General features: G+C 36.9%; 1 protein-coding gene across 1 annotated transcript in view; it reads right to left on the bottom strand.

Moving 5' to 3' along the window:
- CSMD1 (CUB and Sushi multiple domains 1) overlaps positions 1-26,530 on the bottom strand; it is a 1,244,186-nt gene that overhangs the window by 486,827 nt on the left and 730,829 nt on the right. The window contains exon 6 of the mRNA XM_052809685.1: positions 11,577-11,689. Within this exon, the coding sequence (XP_052665645.1) occupies positions 11,577-11,689 (113 nt within the window). The remainder of the gene's footprint in view (positions 1-11,576; positions 11,690-26,530) is intronic.

Consider the following 26,530-nt stretch of genomic DNA (forward strand, 5'->3'; position numbering starts at 1 on the left):
CTCCAAAGACACAATTATGGGAGTACTACCATTTTTTGGCCCTGGAAGAAATTATCTACAATTCCACATTTGGCAGTATCAGTATGGTCTCTGGATTCGGCTTATAGATGAAACATTTCTTTCTTATCACTCAAAGTCATGTGGGACCAGTAAATAGTTCGTTAGCTATCTCTAGGTTTTCTTCTGCTTCACAATGGACCGTTTTACCATGAATTCTTTCTATGAGTTTAATATTTATGAGAATAAGAAAAACCAACTATTCTCAATCTTACCATTCACTTTAGATTATGAAGGGAATTCTATAATAAATTCTTTGATAAAACAAGGTCCCAGACTCAATAACCTAGGAGGATCCTTGCCAGCTTTGCTTCTCAGCTACCCACTTCTTCACTTTCACAGAGGCATTGCCATTTTCCATAGGATCTCTAGTTTAAACCAACTCACTGGAATAAAGCAACCGCCTGCTGTTTCTGCATTCCCTGCCTGAAGAGTATTCTGTCTAGTACACTATCTCACTGTTTCTCTCACTAACAGCTTTCAAAATCTTCCCTACTAATCAGTATTATAACTCCAGAAAGCTTCACAGCAGGCATAGATGTTTCTACTATAAGGCTACCTGTAAAAGCTGTGGGTTCATGATCAGTTGGCTTCCTTGTTCCATCAATCTAGCAAAGTACTGTCTGTCATTATCAGACCTTCCACCTGCTCCCTGTGCTGGAAATCTCTGCATGCAGTACTAGTGAACAAATGGTACAGCCCCAAGATAAATTGATGTCACAATAGATTTTCACACAAATCTTTCTCATTCTGTGTGTATAAGCTGACACAGGATCTGCAAGTTTAAAAAGAAGCACAGCCATTTGTTTTCCATTAACCTTCTGCACGTCACTTAGCTGGCCCTTTGCCCTGATGGACTGCCTTAGCTCCTTTGTGCTATCAATATATGATATATCATAATAAAACAAGTTCAGCAGGCATCAAGTCTTCAATGCCTGCAGATGCCCTCCACAGTTCTGGAAAATAGTATCAACACAGTTTACACTATGAATATACACTATCACAGAACACACTGAGTAGTAGTACATAGGGATTGTCTCCAAAAAAATCATAAAACGAGATCCACTCAGTACCTTGTCAAACATCTCACTCTGTTGGCACTGAGAAATTCTACCTAAGCTTTGGACTCAGTGTCTTGAGGACAGAACTTTATCCTAGGGACCAGTTCTTCTGTACTCTTGGTAAGTGTAGTTCTCTTGGATACATATATTTTCTTTTTGTCACTCTAAGTCAACTTTCAGACTTTGCTTTAAATTTTGAGAAAAAAGTATTTTGTGACACGAAAACAGACAAGATGGCCAATCTCTCTTAAGAATGCATGTTGCCTTTATGAGATGGCAGTTTTAACAACAAATCCAAAGATTATTTCTGATGTCAAACACTGAAAAAGAAAAAGCTTCAAGGCTCTAAAAATGGGAGGAACAGCGACAGTTTTATCTTAAGGATGTGCTGAACCCAATATATATGGCAAATTACTTAAATTACGAATTTTAAAGAGACACTACAGGAGCACCTATTTTAAGCAGCTAGCTCTTAGAGGATGTACATGCCACATTCACAAGGAAACAGTCTGAATGTTTCCTCCTGCTCTTTCCTTATCACAAGGTATAGACTAATATTAAGCTAATAAAGGGTATCTTGTAATTTTAGTACAGGGACAAAAGTATACATGCAAAAAAAAATCAAAGCTTTTTTCAGAGAGGCTAAATATATATTCAATGTGTGGGAAGGTAAGATGTCAAACATTGATTTCATTATTGTAGTTTTTATTGGATTAAAATTCTCCTTTTTGATCAAACAACCTAAATTTAGAAATGAGAAAATACAGACCAGTGATTAACAGCATTGGGTATTTTATATTCTCAGGTGCCAATGTAGGATACATTAAGAGACTCAAGTTTTGAGACAGACTGAAAATCAGACTGGAGAAGGATGGTTTAAGTTAATTTCCAAAAAGGGAGCTATTCACAATCAACAATCACATATGAAGCTTAGGCCAAAAGAATCTTACTTTTAGTAGAAGAAAGATTTATTCCTTCCTACTTCATAAACAAACATTCTCTGAGAATTTATCTCTTTGTAGGCTTATACAGATTTTACCATTTAGCTGAATAAGTATCCTTGAAATGTAAATCAATTACACTAAACAAAAGTTTGGGGAAAATAGTTTAATATGCTCTTACTCAAATCTAAACAAGTCAAAATAAAAGACTTTCAAAATAAATTACTTTCCGATACTACAATGACTGTACTAATGGGATGTGGGGAAATCTGCAATTATGGTATCAGAGGAAGAAACACACAATGTGAAAGAACAAAAAACAAAGGAAGAAAAAAGATAAATGAACAAGCATAGTCTACCTACAGCAGCCATGACAGGCATACTAATACAGTTAGGAGAACTTATTTATGCCCCTAAGTTATGTCATAGAATCATAGAATCATTTCGGTTGGAAAAGACCTTCAAGATCATTGAGTCCAACCATTAACCATGCCCCCTAAACCATGCCCTGGAGTAGTTTAACATGACTTAGCTAGTTAATTTCCTATGTGTTCATGATTTTTTTTAGCAAAAATAGCAGTAGGAAAAAAAGACACACATGGGAAAAAAAGTTAAATGTAGTTTTAGCTGTAGATCCAGTACTAGTTAGTCTGATATTTTAAGATCACTAAAATCACATAAGTGGTCACTGGAAGTTTCAAAGAGCACCAACTCAAAATAAAAATGCAGTAACTGGTGAAAATTGCTTCCAATGACAGATTTAAAGAGCTCAACATCCTTAGTTTATCTAGGAGATTGACAGATGACTTAGTGCTTCAGAAAGGGGAATTTTAAGGTTAACAAAAGGCTTTTCACTCTGTTGAGGGAAAACATAACAGCAATACCAGACACAGAAAGATCAGACCAGACTAATACAATTGAGAAGACAGGACTACATATTTAACCGTGGTCATGTTAACCACAGAAAAGAACAGTCAAGAGAGATGGTGGATTATCTACTTGTTGACATTTTCAAGACCGGATTACTTTCTTGATAATAAAATTTAACAAAATATGAATTATTGTCTCAGTACTATTTAATGGGAAATTATATTCAGCATCACTTAAGAGCTAGAAATTAAGAATTTCTTCTGGCTTTTTTATTTTATCAACTGCTTTTACTAATTTTCTTTTCTAAATTTACTCTAAGTGACAATTAGATTTGAAACCCCCAACTAAAAGTACCACGCATCAACGAAATACCACAAACTCTTTTCACTTATTTCAAACACCATTTCTAAGGTTTTAAAGAATGTGTGGGAAGGATAGACATGCACTTATATGCAGACTCACTGAATTACAAAAATTCATTGAAAGAACTACTTTACCTAGTGGTTGATTTTACATTATTTCACTCATGGATTTCCATTAGTACACATTTATTTCAGCAACCTCTATTACATTCATTGTTTGACTTCAGGATTATCTATTTGTTAAATCCTGAATTATTCAAGGTAGTCAAACACAGCAGATAGATAACTTCCGGTACACAACGATCAAAATACGTAATACCTCCTTGAACCTCTCTGAAAACTTGCCAAAAATAGCATACTTAATTTAAAACGCTCTACAACAGAGATCTGATTCTTACTGTAAAAGTGGAACATACCCATTAATCAAGTTTTGTTTTGGAAACTTTCTTATTTTATTCTCTTTCTAGGAATTTTGAAATAAATATTTAACTCAAGCAGATTAGTTTTAGTTACTATAGAAAGTATTGTGATTCTTTCTCTTAAAATGAAAACCAAAGATATTAAAACAAACTTCTTCTATTGTTCTGGAAATAAGCAAAAGCTAAACAAGCATAGTATACATACTGTAAATATGCAAAAGCAGGGGATTCATTATCACACCTTTTAAGTCATTCTGTGTACATTGATAAGCTTTGTTCCTGGGAAGTGCTAGGTTTTCATCTCATAGTGAGACTGTTAATGTTTCTTCACCTCTGGGGAATTTATGCATTTATGAAGCACTGGATAAGATAAATCATATACTCTGCAAGAATATATGCAAAGAGTCTTTGTATATCAGCATAGGTGAGCGTAGAGGGATGAAAAAACCCAAGTTCACAACTGAGTGAATGTAACATCTTTTCCCCTACGGCAATGCCATCACGGAACAAGGCAGAACAAGAACTGAGTCCAATTATATCCACTGGGAGCGTTGATTTCCGGGAGACCAACACTGCTGATATGGCAGACATGAAGGAGACAAGGCAAAGCATGTCATTGCACTGTAATTTGTTATGGGTTTGGGGGCCGTTTAAACCAGGTCTCCTTCTGTCTAGAAACTCTGAAAGTATAAAAAAAATTCCACAAGTTCACTGGGAAATTGAGGCATAACTATTTTTATCAATGAAATCAATGTCAAAAGGTCAAAAAATGAAAATAAAGTAACAAGAGGGGAAAAAAAAAAGAAAGGAGAAAAACCCTAAACCCTTCACTCTATATCTGTTCATTTTTTAAATTTTAAACTTTTCTTTGACCTTCTGCTCTGACATGATGGAAGATGGGACAATAAATATGACTCAAGGTGAAATCCAAACACCCACCAGTTAAGTATACCTTTTATACTACATTGTTTTATTTGTACATTCAGCTTGCCAAGCATTTTAAAACTATATTTAGTTAATGCATTCAAGCATGTAATTCTAATACACTGCTTTAATTTTTTATGTTAGCAAGCTGGTTTTCTTGACCATGTTAAAACTCGGGGCACTAAAAATTGCAAAAATGCATGTTAGAAAGGTCTAAATTTGAAAAATTTGCTGAACAAATAAATGAACTATGCATAATTTTAAATCTAATTGGTAGTTCCAATATTTTAATGAAATAAATTATAATAATTCTGTTTGCCTGGTCAAAAAGCAAATGAAGAAAAGAAAATTAAATTGGCTGCTTGCTACTATTGGTTTTGGCCAAGTTACAGCAATAATATAGCTATGATAACATGATAATAAATATGATGTAAATTTGATATGAGTTGAAAAGAATAATTAAAGTATCTGTATGCTAAGCGTAGAAAAAGTCTGATAATCTGAATTCTTACTAGGAAAAGGAAAAAAGTCTCTTATCCCGTTGTTGCTTAAAGAGGTGTGTTGTGCTGGCTCCCATATTGACGTGCTTTTGAAAAGCCAGTGATGTTGCTAGACGTGCTCGGTTAGGCAATAAAAAGCTCACCTGTGCACACACGAAGGAGCACAGGGAGATGATGGTAGATGGGAGAGACAAATACCACCTTGCCCTGCCTCCTCCCAGGACCATCACAGGTGCCGTCAGCCCATCACAGGTCCTTCTCCACAAGCCCAGAAGAAACCCAGAGTGTCCTGGGCAAGCAGGGGAACCCCAGTACCCAATGTAGAGACACAACCTCTACCCCGGCCTCCCTGGGGCTGTCCCAGGGGACACCCCACATCAGGAGCTCTCTGGTCACCTCACAGACTGAGGGGGGTCCCTGCCCAGGGGTACAGGGCTCATCGTGGGGTACAGGGGAAGAGGATTTGGGGATTGCACAAGGCTGATTATGGAGTATTTAGGGCAGGAACCAACATCAGGGAAAGGGATGGATACAGGTGGTTTGCAGAAGAACAGATATGTGAAAATATAGGAATAAAGGAATGGAAGATGCTGGTTGTATGTAAACTGGGGCTGATCATTATGCGTGTGTGACAATGCCCTGTGCCTGACTAGCATGGTCCGTCCCGTCTCCTGATTAAACTCAATTTCCAATGCTTTTCCTGGGTGAGGGACTCTATTCTCTATGCATGTTTGTGTATGGGGGGGCTGAGTGCAGCAACTGGAGTCAGACCATGGGCTGGAGAGCTGTGTGTCCATGGTGCAGCACCCCGAGTGAGTGTGGGTGTGCAAGTGAGTGTGTGAGTGTTCCCAAAGATCCATTCTGGTGAGTGGGTGAAGTAGCCTGGGAGCTAGAGGAGTGGGAGGGCCTGTGTATCTCAGAGGGTGAGGCACCTGGAGGACATGGCTACTGGAGGGGCCAGAAGGTCCCAGCAAACTGCTGGGAAGACCATGGGGCCTGGGGGTTGACTGAGACCCACTTCTGTGTGTGTGTGTGTGCTCACTTGTAGGTCCGAGTACCAGCAACTGCAGTGGGGCTGCAGCCTCGGGGGGTCATATGTCCTGGTGCCAGCAGCTGGGGAGACTGGGATGCAGAAGCAGCTACTAGGAAGACCAAGTGTCTCAGCCCAGCTGCTGCAGGGACCCACCTTGTCCATGCATTTATTTCCCACTAGCAGATCTCCATACCAGAGAGGAGAGCCAGAGAGGAGAAACAGGGTGAGGCCGTTGGTGCTGTCTGTACTGATATGAGTACGGAGTGTGTCTGTCAGTGTTAATGTGTGTGGCCAGATGTGAACAGAGCATCGTACATGTATGGTGTATATGTGTGCTCCGGGTGTGTGCCTGCTGAGAACACAGCACTGTATTCCAGCTGCTGGCTGTATCTGGGTGCATGGGGCTGCTGGGTTCAGCGACTCCCTGTTCAACAGTGTGCGCTGCTTCTTTCAGGGGTTCTTCTGTTTGTTTTTTTCCTCTTGGTGTGGGTCAGTTTGGGGTTTTTTGGTTGGGGTTTTTTTGTAATTTACTCAATCTTACAACTAGATATAAAAATGAAATATCAATGGGATTGGCTGTATGCTATTATTATTAAATAATTTTGGGATTATTTTAAGGTATATCTGATGAACTTCAACAAATGAAGCAATTTTCGCTCTGTAGGAGCCGAGTGACTTCTGTCAAACTAGAGCAAAATTTAGAGTCTCAAAAAAGTAAGTTAACAGTAGATACTATTTCGTTTTCAATTCGTTCAATGATTGCTACTTTTTGGAAGCAAAAGTAAGAGCCTCAAGATTAAATCTCTCACTTGCAAAGACAGGCCAAAGTAGAATAGCAAAAAATGTCAATTTAATCTCCTTCAATCAGTCTTTCAGCCATCTAAAACCAAGTTAAACCTGCATCGTTCTAGCCTTCATCAGTTCATAACTTAATTTCATTAAGTTTATAATTTGTTATTTTAAGTTTTTTCTACCATAAAAGCGATTAAATTCTTACAAAAAACACTTTTCAAAACACAAAAAATTCAAAAGAAGCTTTTATACTAATGGAGTAAGAGGTCTGAGGCACATATTAAACAGGTATTCTTTTGCATTTGCCCAAACAATACAGACTGAGTAGGGCTAGAAGCAGCTTCTATCTGCATGGGAAAGGAAACATTGAATAACTCTTGAACGATACACCATGAGAAGAGATCGCTACCTGTAGTGACTTCCAGGACTGAGGAATTCCAGTCCTTCTTAACCTAATTCCCAGTGAAGCCACAAAAGATGTGCGAGATAAAACCAAATAGACTGATATTAAAAATATCAAAATATCAAAAACATATTTGTGTATTGGGTTTGCGTGGCAAGGTTTTGGTAGCAGGGCAGCTACAGGGCTGGCTTTTGTGAGAAGCTGCTAGAAGCTTCCCCCTTGTCCAATAGAGCCAATGCCAGCCAGCTCCAAGACAGACCTATTGCTCGCCAAGGCCAAGCCCATCAGCGACGGTGGTAGTGCCTCTGGGAGAACAGATTTAAGAGGGGGAAAAAACTGCTGTGCAACAGCAGCTGGGAGAGAGGAGTAAGACCATGTGAGAGGAACGGCCCTGCAGACCCCCAGGTCAGTGAAGAAGGAGGGGGAGAAGGTGCTCCGGGCTCCAGAGCAGAGATTCCCCTGCAGCCCGTGGGGAAGACCATGGTGAGGCAGGCTGTCCCCCTGCAGCCCAGGGAGGTCCATGGTGGAGCAGATCTCCACCTGCAGCCTGTGGAGGACCCCACGCCGGAGCAGGGGGATGCCCAAAGGAGGCTGTGACCCCGTGGGAAGCCCGCGCTGGAGCAGGTTTTCTGGCAGGACTTGTGACCCTGCGGGGGACCCATGCTGGAGCAGGGGAAGAGTGTGAGGAGGAAGGAGCAGCAGAGACAAAGTGTGATGAACTGAGCCCAATCCCCATTCTCTGTCCCCCTGCTTCACTCAGGTGGAGGATGTAGAGAATTTGGGAGTGAAGTCGAGCCTGGGAAGAAGGGAGGGGGTGGGGGGAAGGTGTTTTAAGATTTGGTTTTATTTCTTATTACCCTACTCTGATTTGATTGGCAATAAATTAAATTAATTTCCCCAAGTCGAGTCTGTTTTGCCTGTGATGGTAACTGCTGAGTGATCTCTCCCTGTCCTTATCTTGACCTACATGCCTTTCGTTATATTTTCTCTCCCCTGTCCAGCTGAGGAGGCAAGTGATAGAGCACCTTTGGTGGCCACCTGGTGTCCAGCGAAGGTCAACCCACCACAGTCCTTATGATGCAATCTGCAAATGCACAAGCTACCACTTTTTGAGGAATATATTTTTGCAATTTTGTTTTGTCAATAGCATTTATACCTGACAGCTATTAAAAAAAAATCTATGTGCTGTAACGACTCTAGAATACAATAACTTACTATCTGGCAAGGTGTAATAGGCTGCCTTCATTTATTATCTAAGGTCTGCAATCAAAATTACTGACTTCTCTATTTCCCCCAAACAAAGGAGACTATTATCCTTGTGAGGCATAATTATATAGCTTTATCACACACACACACACAAAATCACTTTATGAATGAACCAAGCAAACAATCACAAAAAGACAGCACAGACTGATTTTAAGCAAGAAACAAAAGAAGAAAGCAGACTAAGTAATGTCAGAAAGCAGAGTCCTGAATGCCCTGAGGAGGTTGCCCAAGATCTAGGAATCCTGGGAGAACAGAAGAAGAATGAAAAAGATTCCTGGGGTTTGGTCAGACTGGTAATGGGTACTCGTCTATTAGCAAAGTGAGTTTTTAATGGTTACTTCAGAAAGTCTATGTATTTACTTTAACTGTCTCAAAGACAGGACAGTTCAACTACATATCAGTCCCAATGATATGTGGGCATTCTGGAATAGTCTGTTTAAACTATTGGGAATAGTTGTCCATAAGGAAAATGTTTCTCAGAGATCTCAGAGTCATATAGCTTATACTACAGGATTTGCCAGGAGGACAAATGTAAGAATTGCTTCTGGATATAATCAGATGTTAGAGGCATCCTATCACTGCCAGGGTGTTCCACCAGAAAACAAGGTCATGTATTTCACAGGATTTTTTACTTTTTTTTTTCATGATAGGCTCAAATAATTATTTTACTTGAGAAAAGCACCTAAGGTGGAAATATCTGTCAAAATTGTTGAATTTTAGCAGAAATAAGCTTCTCAAAACAAAAACATAAGGGAGAGGCTGAGGGAGCTGGGATATTTTAGCCTGGAGAAGGGAAGGCTTGGTGAGGGGAACTTATTGGTATGTATTAATACCTGGTGAGATGAGAGGGTATAAAGAAGGTGGAGCCAGATTCTTCATGGTGATATCCATTGACAAGACAAGAAGCAATAAGCACAAATTGAAATATAGGAAACTCCACTTAAAAATAAGTGAAAGCTTTTTTACTGTGAGGGTAAACACTGGCACAGGTTGCCCAGAGAGGTTGTGGGGTCTCTGACCTTGGAGGTATTCAAAACCCACCTGGACATGGCCCTGGGCACCTTGGTCTAGGTGACCCTTCTTTGAGGAGGGCACTGGACTAGATGAGCTCCCTTCCAACCTCTGCTATTCTGTGATTTGTGGTACTAGTAGGCTTCTCTAGCTGTAAATTTCATTGTTACTTCTGCTTAAAATAAAATCACGAATTATTGCTTAGTTCTCAAATACACAAGTAATAGAAAGAATTATTAATGCCTTATAATAAAAAGGAATTACTGAAGCTGTTAGATTAACCAGATTTTGATATCACTCTGAATTTTCATCCTGTGTGTGTTGAAAGACTGACTCCTAGGTTTTAACACAGTTTAAAATGTTTATATCACTAACATAGGAATTTATTTAATTGCTGTTGACCCTGATAAGATAGATAGCTGTGGCTCCTGTAATTCAGATTTCTGTATTTAATACAGTAAATTGTATAAACCTGCATTTTAAAAGCATGATTTAAATTAAGAAAGGAAATTTCCATAATTGTAAGAATCTGAATTGTAATAAGATACTTCCACTTGTCATTCATGAGCCATATTCTTCACCAGTCAAGTTTACCCTTACACCCAATATCTGATATATTATGCAGAGCAACAGATATGCATCTGAAATAATGATCTCCCCAGATATTTCCCTAAAGCTTTAACTCCATGCTGAGTATTTGGCTAGAGATAAGATATATTGAAAAAGAACAAAAAAGTTTTTTCCAGTGTTGGTTACTCTATCCCAAACTTGCCTTTATTATTCTGTTGAGTCTTAGTTTTCTGGTGCATCAGCAAGATGAGCCACATTGGATTTTGTGATCTCCAGTTAACAGGCTTAAGACATAGAGTTAATATAAGCAGTGCATTTAAATTCATAGTCACCAGTAGTGGTATTATATATGCATCCTCAGTAAACTTTGTAAAAATAAGTTGTAAGTGCAAAGGGTCACAGCATACATACTCATGTTGAGTCGCCAAAAGAAAATGAAATTTCACAGATTTCTTTACTAAAATTGTCAAAATCTTTTTAAAAAGAAAAGAACTATATATGTTAAATACTTTTATACCCATTGCACATGTCTGTCAGAGTCACCAGAAACATATAGTTGTTGCAGTGTATTTGTCATTTCTAAAGTGATACAGGCCCTACAATTTCAGGAAAAAAGGAAAGTCTAAACTCATAAATGATTTGATGGTGTGTGGGGTAAAATGGTTGAAACAGCTTATGTAAGCACAGAATTTAAAAGCACAGACAAATTAAGAAGCTCTTCTACTTTCAATATAACTACAGTGTCTTTGATCTTGAGGAATGATTTATGAAGTACAAAAATCAATAAAGACTCCATTCTAAAATATTGCATTTTAATGACTATCTAGGTGAACATAAGCAGCAATTGACAGCAACACTGACATCCTCTTGTCTTCTTTTAAAGTTGTATATGTAAATCTATGCAGGACCCTGAAATATGATTTGTGCTATGCTAGGGATGAGTTAAATATCCAAACGATGAATGTAGCTTCTGCATAAGAGCTAGATTTTGAGTAATGAAGGAAGACAATGTTTAGATAGGGTCATGTCTTTTTGTGGAATTGACTTTCTGCAAGTTGCATTCCAGGCATGTTTTTAAAGCAAAGATTAGACTGAATGCAAAGCAATTTATTATAGAAAAAGTGAAAAAGCAAATACATACTTAGAGCAAACTGCAACGTGAAGCGCAGATACTTTTTCCAAAAGTAAATCTCTAGAGATGCCTGATCACACAAGGATAACAGCTCCTCAGTGTAAGAGCAGTAGTAGCATGAGTCAGCTCTTTAATACGTCCCTGATATTTAAACATAAATTTAAAATTTCAACACCACTTTAGCAAAGCTTAAAGGTAAAGGTCTTTTTTTGCTGCACTATTATATGTTTCCTACCTTGGAACTGAGCATTAAATCCCTTTCGTCGGTGGTTGCTGTCAGATGTAAAATGGAGTCGTAACCAGTTCTTACTGCTGATAACAGGAGAAGGTAGATTCATACCAGTCAACCTGCAAAAAGAAGAAAGAATCTAATATAAATGGTGCAAAAATTCATGTGGACACTACTTAAAAGAGAAAAAAAAAATCAAAAAAATAGCCAAAATATATTGTACTGTTTACAGTGTATTCGACAACAGTGATTCACTATCATCTAATCTCAATTTATTACTAGTTAAGTAACTACTAATACCCTGGGAGAAATGTGGTTTTTTTTCCCATTACAGCTATCCATTTTATGGTCAAAACTTGTATCTCCAAACTACACTTTTGTGAATTAAAGAAGAAAAGCAATCTTGTGAGTGTGTGTGCACATGTGTATGTATGCATGCACGTGCCAAATCATTCAGCAAAAAATAAGCATATTCAATTATGACAAAATTTCACCGTCTGACTCCCTGCTGTGTCAGTTACCTCACAGGAAACCAAATCTCAGGTGTTAAGAAAGGATAAATAAGGGTTATGGGCACTAGTTAATATTAAGCTTGGCTGGTAAATTATTGGTACATAACTATTCTGCTAGGACTGTTTTTGGGTATATTAACTCCTACCCGTATTTAATAAAAAAGAGAAGTTTAAACACAACTGAATGCAGGCTAACCAGCTTGCATTAACTATGGGTATTGTGAAGAAAGAGTGCACACAAAGAATTTTCCTAATATAGGCAACAGGCCCTTGGATGGTCATACCATAGTCTACCATTGCACCACACCATTTGTTAATATGAACACACTCAAGTAGTTACCATACAGTACCTGATCTTGTGTAAATTCATGTCTTAGCTTACCAGACGTTTGGGGTTTTTTTTGTATGACCATACTTCAAGTTTCAGCTTTAGCCTTTTTTTTTCACATTCTGAATAACTCTGGAGAACTACAAGAAATGAAGTTTCTCCTTTTCAAAAAAGTTGAGTATTTGAAAAACACCCCAAACTGATCAATATCAGAAATTCTCAGCTAAGGTATAACTTGTGTGAGGTTAGTATTTCCAATACTAAAGTAGATATAGTACATATTATCAGACCTAAAAAAAACCCAAACAAAACTGAAATAGGATTTTGTCTCTCTGAAATGAATCAATGTAGTCACATAAATGCCTTTTTCATTGCACTATGCAATTTCAGAGTTTCATTAAGTATCCTCGATAACTAGGAAACCCATCATGTTAAGCAATACTGATGCTGGAGAAGTCCATTTAGAGTCATAGCTGAATCCCTTTTCTTTCTGTAATGGACATACTGAAATATAGAAATTCTTAATAGAACTTTTTTTTTTTTTTCATCAGGACATACAAACTACATCAGAGAAATTTCGTTCTCATTTATAATCTCATTTTCTTCATCTGGCTGTTAACAAAATAAGGAACAACAAAATCCTACTTAAAATTATTTTAACAGCTTTGAAAGAAAGGATAGATCATTTAAAGGAGGATTTATACATTGCAAAATGTTGGATCTGGCATTCAATAGTTCTTACAGGTGTTGGTCAAAACATTCATCCCTATACATGTTTCTACATCTCACTCAAATGGACTTTTATACTTTATGTACTCTTTCATACACTCTTTAGACCATTTTAGAGCATAATGCATTTTAAAAACTCCTTAGATCAGGCACTCTAAATATTTCTAACTACAAACTGACATTTGCTATTTCAAAGCTACTTAGAATTTGGGTGTACCTGTGGAAACCACTGTGATATAATTAAAAGGGAAAGAAAAAATAAAACCATATGTGGAATGCCAAAAATATATAATTTGCCAGTACCTTTTAGCTATTGACACAATATATGTTAAATCTAAAAGTTTTTACTATATTTAGGCAGCAGTTCATACCACTAACTGATAACTGATTTGTCCAAGTACTCAAACTTATCTCCTAGAAATACTGCTTGGGGAGTTGGTTTTCTTTTTTAAATGAAATATATATGTAGTTACATTCTGTCTGGCACATCCAGAGCTCTGCATTTCAAAGTTTGCAAAACTCCTGGCTGAATTGTAAATTGTTATATGAATTAAATTGTACATTAATAAAAGAGTAAATATTATAAAAGCACATCCAAAGCAGATCTTCCATTAGTTACATTTCTAATAAACAGCTATATCCCAGACACACAATACATACAAATATTTTCAGATCTTTGTGAACTCTACAAGGTACAGCTAAGTAGTCTCAGTATAATCTTCCCATTATAATATGAAAGATGATAATATGATCATGACAATGAGAGAGTATTTTAAGCAGCCTATTTTATCAGAGTTCTAATTTAGCTGTATGATTTCTATGCTACTGTGTGCTAGACAGGAATATATTCTTCACCAGCAACGCTGTTTGTGTTTTAATTGAAGAAAGCAAGAAAGTGAAATATAACTTAGTGGTTAATTTAGTCGTAAGGCTGGTTTGGGAAGCAAGCTTATAACCAGTGTATGACACATGGGGTTTTTTTCTGTAAGGTTTTCAAAACCTCCTCACTATAGTACCCAAATCTGGAAATGTCCCCAAATTCTGAATAGGGGGTTAGACTGGAATCCTGTGGCCCACATGTGTACATCAAAGGTGGTGCCGCTGCACAAAGTACTTCACTCTGTGGCATTCAGCATGTGCAGGTGGGACTTCCTATTGACCAGTTTGTGGATACAGTGTAAAATTGCTCTGTTCATGTTAATTGACCATTAGCCTGGAATTTCTGGAGGGCAGGCAACCCAAGCTGTGCATGAAAGAGAGAGGTGGACATGGTTAAAGCTGAAAGTGGCAGATTGCCACCTGAATTGGTACACAGAAGTTGAAGGTAATATGAAAAACTGATTTGTTTCCTTCTTACTTATTTCTAGGTCTTTTTTATCAGGGAATGGGAGTCAAATAAAATATGTCCATCACACAGAAAATGTCAAAATGTAACAAAAGATTTAATAAAATTAGAGGTGTGCTCTTCAGAGAAAAGTAAAAGCCAGTACTGTCAAGGACAGTTTGTGCATGGGTCCCTAAAACACATGGTCATTCATTTTTTTGGTATACAAAATACAACTCCATGGCAGGGGGAAGGGCTTATAAGTCATCTATTTGAGTTCACCAACAGAGTCTGGACACCACTGCTCAAGTAATAAAAGACAGAATGATCCCTCCCAGTCCCACAAAGAACACCACAGTGCTTCTTCTGCGGCTGCAGAATGAGGAGGAACATTTCCTTTGAGCTTTACCAATTGAGAGGTGCATCACGTACCACAGTTTCTGACTAAGTGCCCATATGCTCGCTGTGTGCTGGTGTTAGGGCACTGTGCTTGGACTCACTGCAGCCTTTACTGTTACAGGCCAACTTTTGATATTAATTGAATATTCATGGAAAACAAGCAGTTTGGTTATGTCTGTACTAGTAAATTGAACAGTGGCACTTCACGTCAATTCCTCCTTGAGAGTCTACACTATTAAAGGTTACAACAACAACAACAAATCATAGACTCATAGAATCACAGAATGGTTTGGGTTGGAAGGGACCTTTAAACATCATCTAGTCCAAGCCCCCTGCAATGAGCAGGGACACCTTCCACTAGACCAGGTTGCTCCAAGCCCCATCCAACCTGGCCGTGAACACTTCCAGGGATGGGGCATCCACAACCTCTCTGGGCAACCTGTTCAGTGTCTCACCACCCTCATCATGAAACTCTTCTGCTCATGAGTGACTAGTGCTCGCTCAATCTTTCCCAGATGCTGTGTAGGCATTAGTCTAAACTACAGGTCTCAATAGGTATTGTGAATGTGACCACCTCTTCTGAGGTGGTCGGGAAACACTAACAGGCAGGACTTAATCATGCCGTCAGGTTGCTCTGAAAACAGAGATGCAGCAAAAGCAAAGTTGTCTCTACTTCAAGTGGGCACACACACAGTATCCATTCTTGTTGCATATGAATAGAAATAGAGTAATTTTAGCTCACATTAGGTATTAACTCTAAAATCATATGAAGACTTGGAACTCCTTTATATCAGACAGAAATTATTCAGATGAGGTAAAGAACCACATTTCTTAATATCAAGGTTCTCCTTAGAAGCTTTCATACTTTGACCTTTATTGAGGATTTCTCCAATGCTGTCTAAAAAGAATATTGAAAGTCTTTCTCACTTCTTTTTTAACTGAAGACATTTATTGTTTAGCGAGTAATACAAAAGAAAACAAATTCTTCAGTTATGTTTCAGTTCTGCCTCTGCTCTGAAAAGGGTAATGCTTTTCTGAAACAGATTTTAAGGCCTAGCATGTGATAGTCTGACTCAGATAGAAGTGGTATCTAATCTAAATTACGTTAAGCAAGTTTTTCATATACACACACATACACATGTGTATATAATGTTATTTGGGCATTTTCTGGAAATACTTGGTCTGAAGTGTTGAGTTTTCATCTCCACTAGTGATGTCAGCCAGGCCCTTAGCTTCTAACATCAGGGGGTTAAAATTGGTTGTCACTTGGACAACTGAAAGGTTTGAATGCTCTGTGCTAAACAGTATTGGAGGCCATGCACTGAATGTGGATTAAAGGAAACATAAAATAGCTGTTCATTCACTGAGTATGAATCATTCAGTGACCTGTTAAAGAGCAATCCCATGGGAAAAAACCAAACTAACGGAATATAACTTTTCAAATAACATCATATAGTGATGCATTTACCTGAGGGCTGAGGATGAAGATTGCATGGGGGACCTCAAATCTCTCATTTCTGTGTACTAGACGTTGCACTGTGCTCTGTGGAACAAGGCAGACTTCCACGAATTCCTGTGGGTGCTGCCTGTTACAGCATCATAAAGAACTAAAGGGCCAGGTTTTTAGAGCTTTATAGTTACATTAGTATCATACTACACCTCTGTTGATAAACACTGCTTCTCACAAGAAATAATGAGAAATAATTAAACCATCTCAGCTATTCTCCTTCTCAATCTGAAGGCAGCCTGGCTGCAGCAGGATCAGAGATAGCAGAGGAAGATCTCTTACTGTTGATTATTGTGAGGAGTAGATAAACTTTTTCATGTTTTACTACTTTAAGTGATGTTTTAATTTTTATTCTTATTCCATAATTTCCTCACACAGACATTAATCTACTGTGTATACAAGTAATTAGGCATTCTGGTTTTATGCAGTCTTGAAGGAGTAATGTTTTGCTTATGTGTAGTATGTCAGATATAGAAGCAGAACGCCCTTTGAAGTCTCTATTGCATTATCAAGAGATTGTGATAGGTTTTATTAAAATTATTACTAACAGGTTTGTCACTAAAATATTTTCCAGTAGTTATTGTTTGACTCAAATTCAGGTATAGCAAAACTACTTGACATTTAATTAAGAGAACTATCTAGAGAGGAAGAACAATTTTGGTTTTGATTGTGGATTTGCTAAGAAAAGAAAATAATTAATGTTTTTGTCTGAACAAATAAACCAAATCTTGTTTCTTTTATGGGGTTATTGACATTGTTTTGACTATAAACAAGAAATAATCTATTCTTATCATAGAATACTACTGATACTTCACTTTCATGAAATTGAAAATGCAGGAAAGAATTGGATGGGATTTTGTCAACTCATTTACTCTTATCCTTCTAATTTAGCTATTTCCCCCATTTTGTATTCAGCCAAACATCTATATGTGGTTGAATTAACATTATTTTTTCCAAAATATAGTAAAATAATAAATAAAAATAATTGAATCAAGTCTAAACAAAATAAAATGAGATTTGAAAATACAAGCTCTACAAGCACTAGTTCAGATTAATAAAAATACACAGAAGCCTTCCAACAAAACCTAATATGTATCAGTTTTGAATACTTCTGCTATTTCTGTATTCACCTAACCACAGAAGTATTTCTATTTTTAATGTTGTTTGTTTTTCTTTTTTTAAATAGTGTAAAACATTTACTGAGTTTCCATAACAGGTCTCTGGGTTAGGAGCTGAAGAGAGAAAAATGTACCCTAATTTTCAATTTAGAACTAACTTCCATTTTGAAATCCTCTCAGCTAAAATATTTATATGAGCACCCATGCAGACACACGTCAAAACAAGAACTTTCAAGGATCATCACTTGCTACTCGAAAAAATAGCAGCAAGTAGTTTACAAAGGGGTGAAGTATGATGGCTGCAGCAAATACATGAAGACAATGCATGTGCATATATATATTCTCTCTATATGCATTATATATATTCTATATGTATGTATAGAAATATTTATATTCAATATAGATATATTAAAAAAGGATGTTAGAGGTCTATTACCTCAAACTCATTGTCACATTGTAGCCGAGACTGTACCTGGTATCAAGCAAGAGCAGGTAATGAGCTGCATATGTCCCTTGTTTGTAAATGTGTAGCTTTACAAGCTGCGTTAGAGGGCACACATGACATTGAAACATGCATACTGTGGCTGCAGATTCACACAGAGAAGAGATGCTCTAACAAGTGGCTGCTGCCTAAAAGAAGTGTGACGTTTTCTGTTCTTCCTCTTCCTGCATTACTACTCCTTCCTCACTCCTTTGTTTCTGTATTGCCCCTCCTCACATGTATCAGCTTTGATTCTTGCTGGAATTTCTGTGATGTGATTTAATTCAATTCACTAAAATGGCAGAAAATCATCCACTTTGTTTGTTTGTTTGTTTTTTTCCCTGCAGCTGGGACATCTGTGTGCCATTTTATTGAATAAAACTGCTCATGGAAAAGAGAGACAAAAGTCAGATCTGGCACAAATTCAGTGTCAGGAGCACAGGAAAGTAAAGTCAAATGGAGACTCGCTGCATCTTGTGGAGCTGGAGCTGCAGGTCACCACTCGGGGAAGGAAGAATTTAGAGCTAAATATAAGTTAGTGGACAACTCAACAAAATATAAGGGGACAGCTGGTCTAACAACAAGACTACTTACACTACCAATGAAGCAAAACAATACTTTTCATGCTTGATAAGAGAGGCCAGACTATCTCCTAGATAAGAATGAAAAATAACAATTTCACAGAAAAAGTCTAAATCATGTCTTCTTCATGTGGAATTTGAAATAAAAGACTATTTATAAACAGCTAACATAGACTACCAGGAACGGGTTGAGAAGTGGGGAGAGGGAGAGGGAGGGAGAAGGGAAGGGTGAGATATTTCTCATTTTCTCATTTTCTCAAGTCATTAGATCAAGCACGATTTTTCTCTCCCATTATCACCTGTTTCTGTAACCATGTGTAAATGGTTGTTTATTCTGGATGCTGGGTATAAAGACTTTCATTTGCATTTTATGTTAATGTGACTTGGGATAAGAAGGAATTCAAAGGAGTGGATAAGGTTTTGAGCGAGCTCTTTTTCATCCTAACACTATAAAGACATAGGAGCAGCTTAGCAAGTCTTAGCTTGCTAAGCATGCCTAGATACTCTCCTCAGAATTGTTCAGGATAACATGGTATGTTGCTGGGAAGCTGAATGAGACTGGCAGAGCTGCTTTCAGGTGAGTCAGGAAAACTGATGACTAAAAGTAATCCAGAAGGCTGTTGCTGTACAGGAAAAATTTGACAAATGCCTTAACTCCTGAGACACCACAAGAAGTTTGCCATAGAATTGTATATCAAAATATTTTTGTCAGTCTAGGCCTAAGAAAATAGCTTGAATGAAACCCAAAATTGATAAATATAAAAACGATGGAAGAAAGGAAAACAAATACACATGAGTAAGGGAATAAGCCCAAGAATAAAGACTTAACAACAGATTGTCAATTTTAAGGATTCAGATCCTTTTATTTGAGTAGTCTAAGAATGCTACATTTATATTTGCTCATTTTTCCTACATATTGAGAGTAGAAGGCATAGGCATTAATAGATGAGAACATGCTGTAAAAGTTCCTCTTCAAAATGAAATAACCAAACATTAAATAAAAGACTATGTTCCATAGTTGTGTTATATGGAGCCACCGTGAAGTTATTACATTCATTAAGCTCATTACTAACTTCATTGTATTATAAACAAACATTGCCTGATAAACATTTTGGATATTTGTTTCATATGGAATGATTTGATAATGAATTTTGAAAATTTGATGAAGTTAATATAGAACATTTTCAAAGTCTGGTAAAATGTTACACCATTCCCTTCTCATGGCATTTATTAACTGTTACTTTGAAACATCCTGATGACTGATCTATTAAAAAATAAGTTATTAGAATTAAATATAAATTATTTCATGTTATATGTTTTTTCCATTAAACAAATAAAGTTTTAAGTGACAAGGCCATGGTCAGATAGCTTAAAATGGAAATTTAAGCAGAAATTTGATATACTTTTCCAAAAATGATTCAAATTATATCCTCCCAAGATATAGCTTAAGTTTCTTATGTTGTCTGAGCAGAAGTTTACAGGCATGCTCACAAGCACTTTGGCCTCATGAAATGAGGAGAAAAAGACAGGCTTCATTTTACGTAATTTCAGCTGTTGGCAGTGCAGTTGTCTCCATCTGGGCTAGGCTCCCTGTACAGTCAATGGAGAGGAATAAATATTTTGGGAGTGCCTATCACCTGAGGTATTTTAGACTTCCACTATTGTGGTGGTGCAGCCCCCCCATGCCCCAGCCACTCTGAGATGTCAGGATAAGCCATGCATGCTTTGGGAAAACCTCCCATTGTGCTGTTATCTTGATTACAAGTGCAGTGATTTGGGCATCAGGCACTCTCTGGCCACACCTGGGCCTTCTGCTGCCTGAATGGTACATCAGGACCACCCTGATATTTCAGGAATAGCTACCCCATGCATGCTTTGGGAAAAACTCCCACTGTGCTCTTATCTTGGTTGCAAGTGCAGTAGCCTGGGGTTGGGGTGGCCAGGCACACCCTGGCCACACCTGGGCCATCTGTTGCCTGAATTGTATATCAGAATGACTCAGCACAAACTGTGGCCAGAATGCAAAATAATGACCAAAGCCAATCGGCTCGAGACCCTATAAATAGCGATCCAAGGTGAGACATTTGGAGCTCTCTGGGATTGCAGTGGGCTGCATCACCCAGTATCTCCCCCGAGCTGGGACACTTCTCCGGGTAGATTTCACGAGGACTGAAAGATTGTCTGTCAATGATTTTGTGAGGACTTAAGGCCTGATTTCACGAGGTTTACTGACTATCTATTGATGAATGCCGGCACATAAAAGTGGGTAATTCATGAAACTCACGAAAGGGAAATTTTAATCATAGGTTAACCTCTGGAGGGGGTGGGGGCTGTAAAATTTGGTTCGGAACTGTTTTATCTGTGCATGTGCATTTGCAGTTTGGTTCGGAACTATTTGCCTGTCTGCCTCTGCGTGATTAGGTTCAGAACTATCTTGTCTGTCTGTGTAGTTCAGAACTGTTTTTTCTGTCTGCATGTGTGTGATTTGATTTAAGCTCCACCTGTGTGTGCAACCCTGCTGTAAGTTTCAAGTGATCCTTGTCATTTTCCAATCTTTAACTAAGTCGTAAATTTGATTGCAACAAATTCATTGAATCACTCCGTTAAATTGGCTGATGATAAAGTACTGTTAAAACTACACAACCTAATCTTGTGATCTATCTCAAAAATATTAGTAAATCTGAAATTGCTGCTAAACTAAAGCCATGTACAAAATCTCATTCGCAACAACGTTAGTTTGAGATGAATCTCACCTTAGAAATGCAAGAGATCTGGTGACCATATCAGTAAATATCAACACCTGAAAGTCATCCAAGGCATATAAATGCTACTATAATTCAGCTCATGGGACATGACATAACTCAGAACTTTGTTCTCTGAAAACAACCCTCTTCGCCCTTTCTCTCTAAATATTCTAATTTTGTGCAGAAAAGTCTCCAGCGTCTTTTGTGTATTTGGTTGTACCTCACATGGGATGTTACCCTTGCACACACTCTGTGTTTGGCTGGAGGTTAAAGCCAAAGGCAAGATTATTATTTTTTTTTTTAAATGGTGTTTGGAAAAGAGCTTTATTAAGAACATCTTGGTTTATTGATTCAACAGTGTTAGCAAACATTTTTCTTGATTATTGCTCTGATATTTGACAAACATCATAGGGGCAATATTCCATGACACTCTGGATAGAATATTCTTCCTCTGGAAGATTATTACTGCTCTCAAGCTGATGAATAAAAGAACAATAATTCCTTATACGTCTAGGTTTTTTCTGATATATGGCTTCCATTGTCCAGCAAAAGTGGAACATTAAGTTCTAGGACACATCAATCAATTAGATTTTATTGTTCAATACAGTGATATTCAACCCAGGCCCCGAGTACTTCAAGCCACTCTTCCATAGCTTTCAAGAAGTTCTTCCATCCAGAGCCAGGGAAGATAAGTGTAGGGTCCTAAAGTTAGTATGGCAGCTGTCCTGAAGGGAAATTAAAATTTAAAACAAGCTCACAATTGACCAAATATAAAACTCCATTGTGGGCTTTTTTGTTGCTACCAATATGTAGTAATTGAGCACTTCAGAGATAAAATTCTGCTTTAAAAATTCTTCCCTAGTTGACTGTAATTATTAGTAACTGCAATGATAAAATATAGATCTTGCAGCACACACAGTATTCTGTTTAGGAGCACTGCAGCTATAGTGGTTTTTTACTGCCATTATCCAGATGGGCATTTTTGTTATAATTCTGAAAACTGTAGATTTTTTTACTGTGTTCCTACTAATCCCTTAACAAATTCTTTAGTGTCCCATATATGGGAAATTTTAATTTCTTCAATAAAATTTAGAAATTGCTCATCTAAGAAGTAGTTGCTGAATTTTTTTTTCTTTAACTTCCAGTTTTTATGAGTTCTTAGTATAGGATTAAGATCTAACAAGATACATTCCAAAAAGCAGATGTATAAATCAATGTTCAGTAACCATCAATCCTATTATGAAATATTTATTTGCCAGTGCAGTTGTCACTTTTCATGCACATGCTAATCTCCCAGAATTGTTTATTTTTAGTCACAACAGCTAAGGAAAATACAAACATGCAGACACACTTTTTTGTATTTTCAGACATAAATGTTCTGAGAAACTCATTTAAATGATATAAAAATAATATCTATTGGAGACAGAGTGGGAATTTTCAAGTACATCAGGTATCTACTATACTTCTGTGCAGAAAAAGTCTATCCTCTAATACTCTATAATGTCTTTTCATTTGTATTTGCTACTGTAAGATTTTCAAAATAAGCTACAATGAATATACAAATATAATGAATTGAAAAATGTTTTTCCATTCAGTGTAACTAATTTAATTTCATTACTTTAGCAACTGTTCTCCATTATGTATTTTATATTGGATGAGTTGTTCCTTTTTCTTGAATGAAAGATTTCAGGTGTCACATTTGGCTTTGTTATAAAATAACTAATGGAAAACAGAAATCAAGAGAAAAAACTAATTAAAAAGTAATTGGAAGGAATACTTAATAATTTAATTTTCTTTCTTAGATTTTCATTTGCAGAAGTCACATTGTCTCTTCTGACTACAAAGAAAATGCACAGTTTTCTGTATTTAAAAAGCTCAGTCCATATATGGGGACGTTTAGCAACAGTCTCTAAAGGTTGAATATAAGATATTTTTAAGAGCTCTTCTAGACTGTGCCTTTCTGCAGTGACTATGGGGAATGAGTTTAGGATCAATCTGTCTGACATGTTCGATAATAAAAAATAAGAAAAATTTCATGATTGTTTCTCTATCTTCTTTTATGATCCTCTATTATGGATCTCTCAGACCATAAATCAATGAAATCTTGTTATTTTACAATAGAGTTAAACAATAGCTGGTAAAAGAACATAACTCATTGGTTCCCAGCTGCATACTGGGGGGGCAGAAGATGCTAATACACAGCATTTCAGGTCTTCCAAGGATATGACTGTACATAGTTTAACTTATTTTCTGAAAAAAATTGTACATTTCCTTTTAAAAACTTCATCAGACTACCTTTCTGTTTCATAATAGTATCTCACAAAACATACGTATTTTTTAAACACTTGTCTTAGATTTATGGAGTTTACTACGATTCCATGAAAAAAAACCCAAAACTCATCTAATCAAAAGAGCAGATAAAATTACCAGGATAAGGATATTTCATAAATATTATTCAGTCTCTATGTATATAGTAAGATAGATTAACTGAACTGTGCGCAGTGACATTTTATAATACTCCAATGTAATACGTCTAGCATGTTTTGTCCATCAGTGAAGTATTACGTTTTGCTTACAAATCATGTACTTTCATTTTCCCATAACAATGCTTACATTTCCTAGAGCTTACAAACAATAAGTGACAAGTCTAACAATTAAATATCTTTATGGCAGAGTATGAAAAGAGTTCATTATTCACACCATTTCAAGCCAACTTCTTAAACAGTATGTTCTCCCACAGAATCATAATGTCATAATATTTAAGGAAATACTAGTCATTATCTCTTCATTGTAGCCAGGAAGATACCTTAGAAGCTTAATTCCTGTTACCCTTTTGGATATAGTCACTGTAAGGTATATGAATTTCCTATAGAACATGTATTGATCACCTACTGCATCATAAGAACTTCAGTCTAGAATAATTTCCTGAATAACCTAGTCCTTACCTATTGTGGGGAAGATTGTATACACATACTTGTATGTATTTATAAAATTCTATCATCTTGACTCATTTTGACAGCACAGGATGAAACCCTTTCTAGTCTAAAAGAAGGCAGCAGCTTGCCTAGTGCTCACAGAAATTGTAAAGTCATAAAACCCCAACTGTGCTCAGTGATCTTCTGACACCTCTAGCCTGAATCAGGTCTGTCAGGTTTGTGCTACAGATATGTGCGTGCACATCCAATTTTCTATATGAAAAATAGATGTATTATATGTAAAAATGCCTTTATACCTCTACTCCAGAAATAACACCATCCATGACTAACCACAGGGCAAGAGCCTGAGCAACAGCTGTGAACAAGCACCATGCTCAATAGGATCAGTCCACAGCACAGCACAGCGTTAGTCTGTCATCACATCACTCAACAATGTATGAAACAATCTTTCTAAATTACATTATCCCTTATTTTTGTATTACGTACTATCCCATGCTGCCAAGACCTACTGAGTGTGGGTACTATTTGTATACTCCATATACAATTTCTGTATCTCTGTGTTTCTGCATATGTGTATATTCACATCCTGCTCCTATTTGCATTCAGCAGCCCACATATAACCAATGCGGTTCACTCTTTCCAGTCAGCAGTGTCTTACTTTGAATCTAGCTTGATACATACATCCCACAGTAGGAATTAAATTTTTACCAAAATAGTATCACTGTTTATAACAGTGTTAAAAGGAGTTTGTTCAAATTACCCAGTATTGCCATATATAAGCATACTACCACCTCTCCTAGATTTAGCAGTGCCTTGAAAACAACCCACCTTTCATGTCAAGTTGCTGTGAGGACTATCCAGAAGACCTCTCATCATCTGAGGAGGACTTAGACAAAAACTTCAGGAGAAAAGGTACTGTAACTGACTACCAACGAATTCAGAACCAATTGAGGGTTCAAAATGCATTGGGGATGCAAAATGCATCACTTAAAAAAAAAAAAAAGACAAATCTCAAGTGAAATAAATATTCAATTCCCCAGTTTTCACTGACGTGTAAAACACATTATACATCATACTGTAACATTATATAGTATCTGTCATATTTTTTTCATATTAAATATAAGTAATACCAAAATTTTGACAAACTTTATTTTGTCCCCATTCTTGTGGAAGTAAAATTTAATGAGAATGAAAAAGTCTGAGCTAGTCTGATGAATACAATCAATGCTCATATTGCCACAGTCAAGCTATTTTTTATTCTGATTTATTAGTTCTTTATGTATATCATACCTGAAAGTGTCTTCATGTAGTACCTGTGGAACTCACTGCTAAAAGATGTGATGGAAGCCAAAAGCCATAAATATTTATAAAGAACTAGTGAAGAGCAGTCCATCAGTAGTTTTTAACTGTGATAGCTGGATGAACCATTCAGTTCGGCCATGATGGCTGTTAAAAGCTGTGAGGGTAAAGGTGGGAGAAACTTGGCTCTGTATTCCTTATTGTTTATATCCATTTCACAAACATCTGCTAGTGGCCATTCTAAGAAACAAGCTAGCTAAAACTGTGCTCTGTTCCAATGTGTTTATGAGACTCTCTCTCCAGACAGCAAATAGCTTTGAGTTGTTCATACAATATTGTCTCTTTCACTTTCTATCAGCTGAGATTTAATTCAATCTAAATTGAAATCTTGCTTTTCAGTTCATTTGAAAAGAAAAAAAAAACAAAACCAAAACCCCAAACACTATACATTGAAACTGACTTTAATTGCCATATCTGTTAAATATTTTCCTATTTTGACTCTTCATTATCTCATAATCGTGTTATTTATCTTTTAACTCCTTTTTGAAACTTTCTGTGTGAAAGATTATTTATTTGTCTTTCTTCCTACGGAAGAAATACAGTTAGTATAAAAGTATTCTGTATCAAAAATGACTCACATATATAACTCCCTCCTAACTGAAATATTAACTTACTTTCAGACCATGATATACTATATTAGTATTAGATCATTATGATTATATTTAAGGAAAAAAAAAAAAAAAAAAGAAGAAATAAATGTTGCCACAGAAAAATGAAAAAGCCAGAGAAAATTGGGGGGGCGGGAGGGAGCTTCATAAGAGATGTTTTCCAAAGAGATGCCATGGGCACTCTGATTCTAGCCATAATTAATATAGTGTTAATTTCAGGTGGTCTATTGCTAACACTAATATAAAAATATTTGTGATGTTGGTTCTCTTGAGTGAATAGTGGGGTGGGGAGAGAGAAAACTTCTGCAAAGTTGCTATCAGAGTGCAACCACAT

The sequence above is a fragment of the Harpia harpyja genome, chromosome 15 (assembly GCF_026419915.1).
Source record: "Harpia harpyja isolate bHarHar1 chromosome 15, bHarHar1 primary haplotype, whole genome shotgun sequence".
Classification (NCBI taxonomy): domain Eukaryota; kingdom Metazoa; phylum Chordata; class Aves; order Accipitriformes; family Accipitridae; genus Harpia; species Harpia harpyja.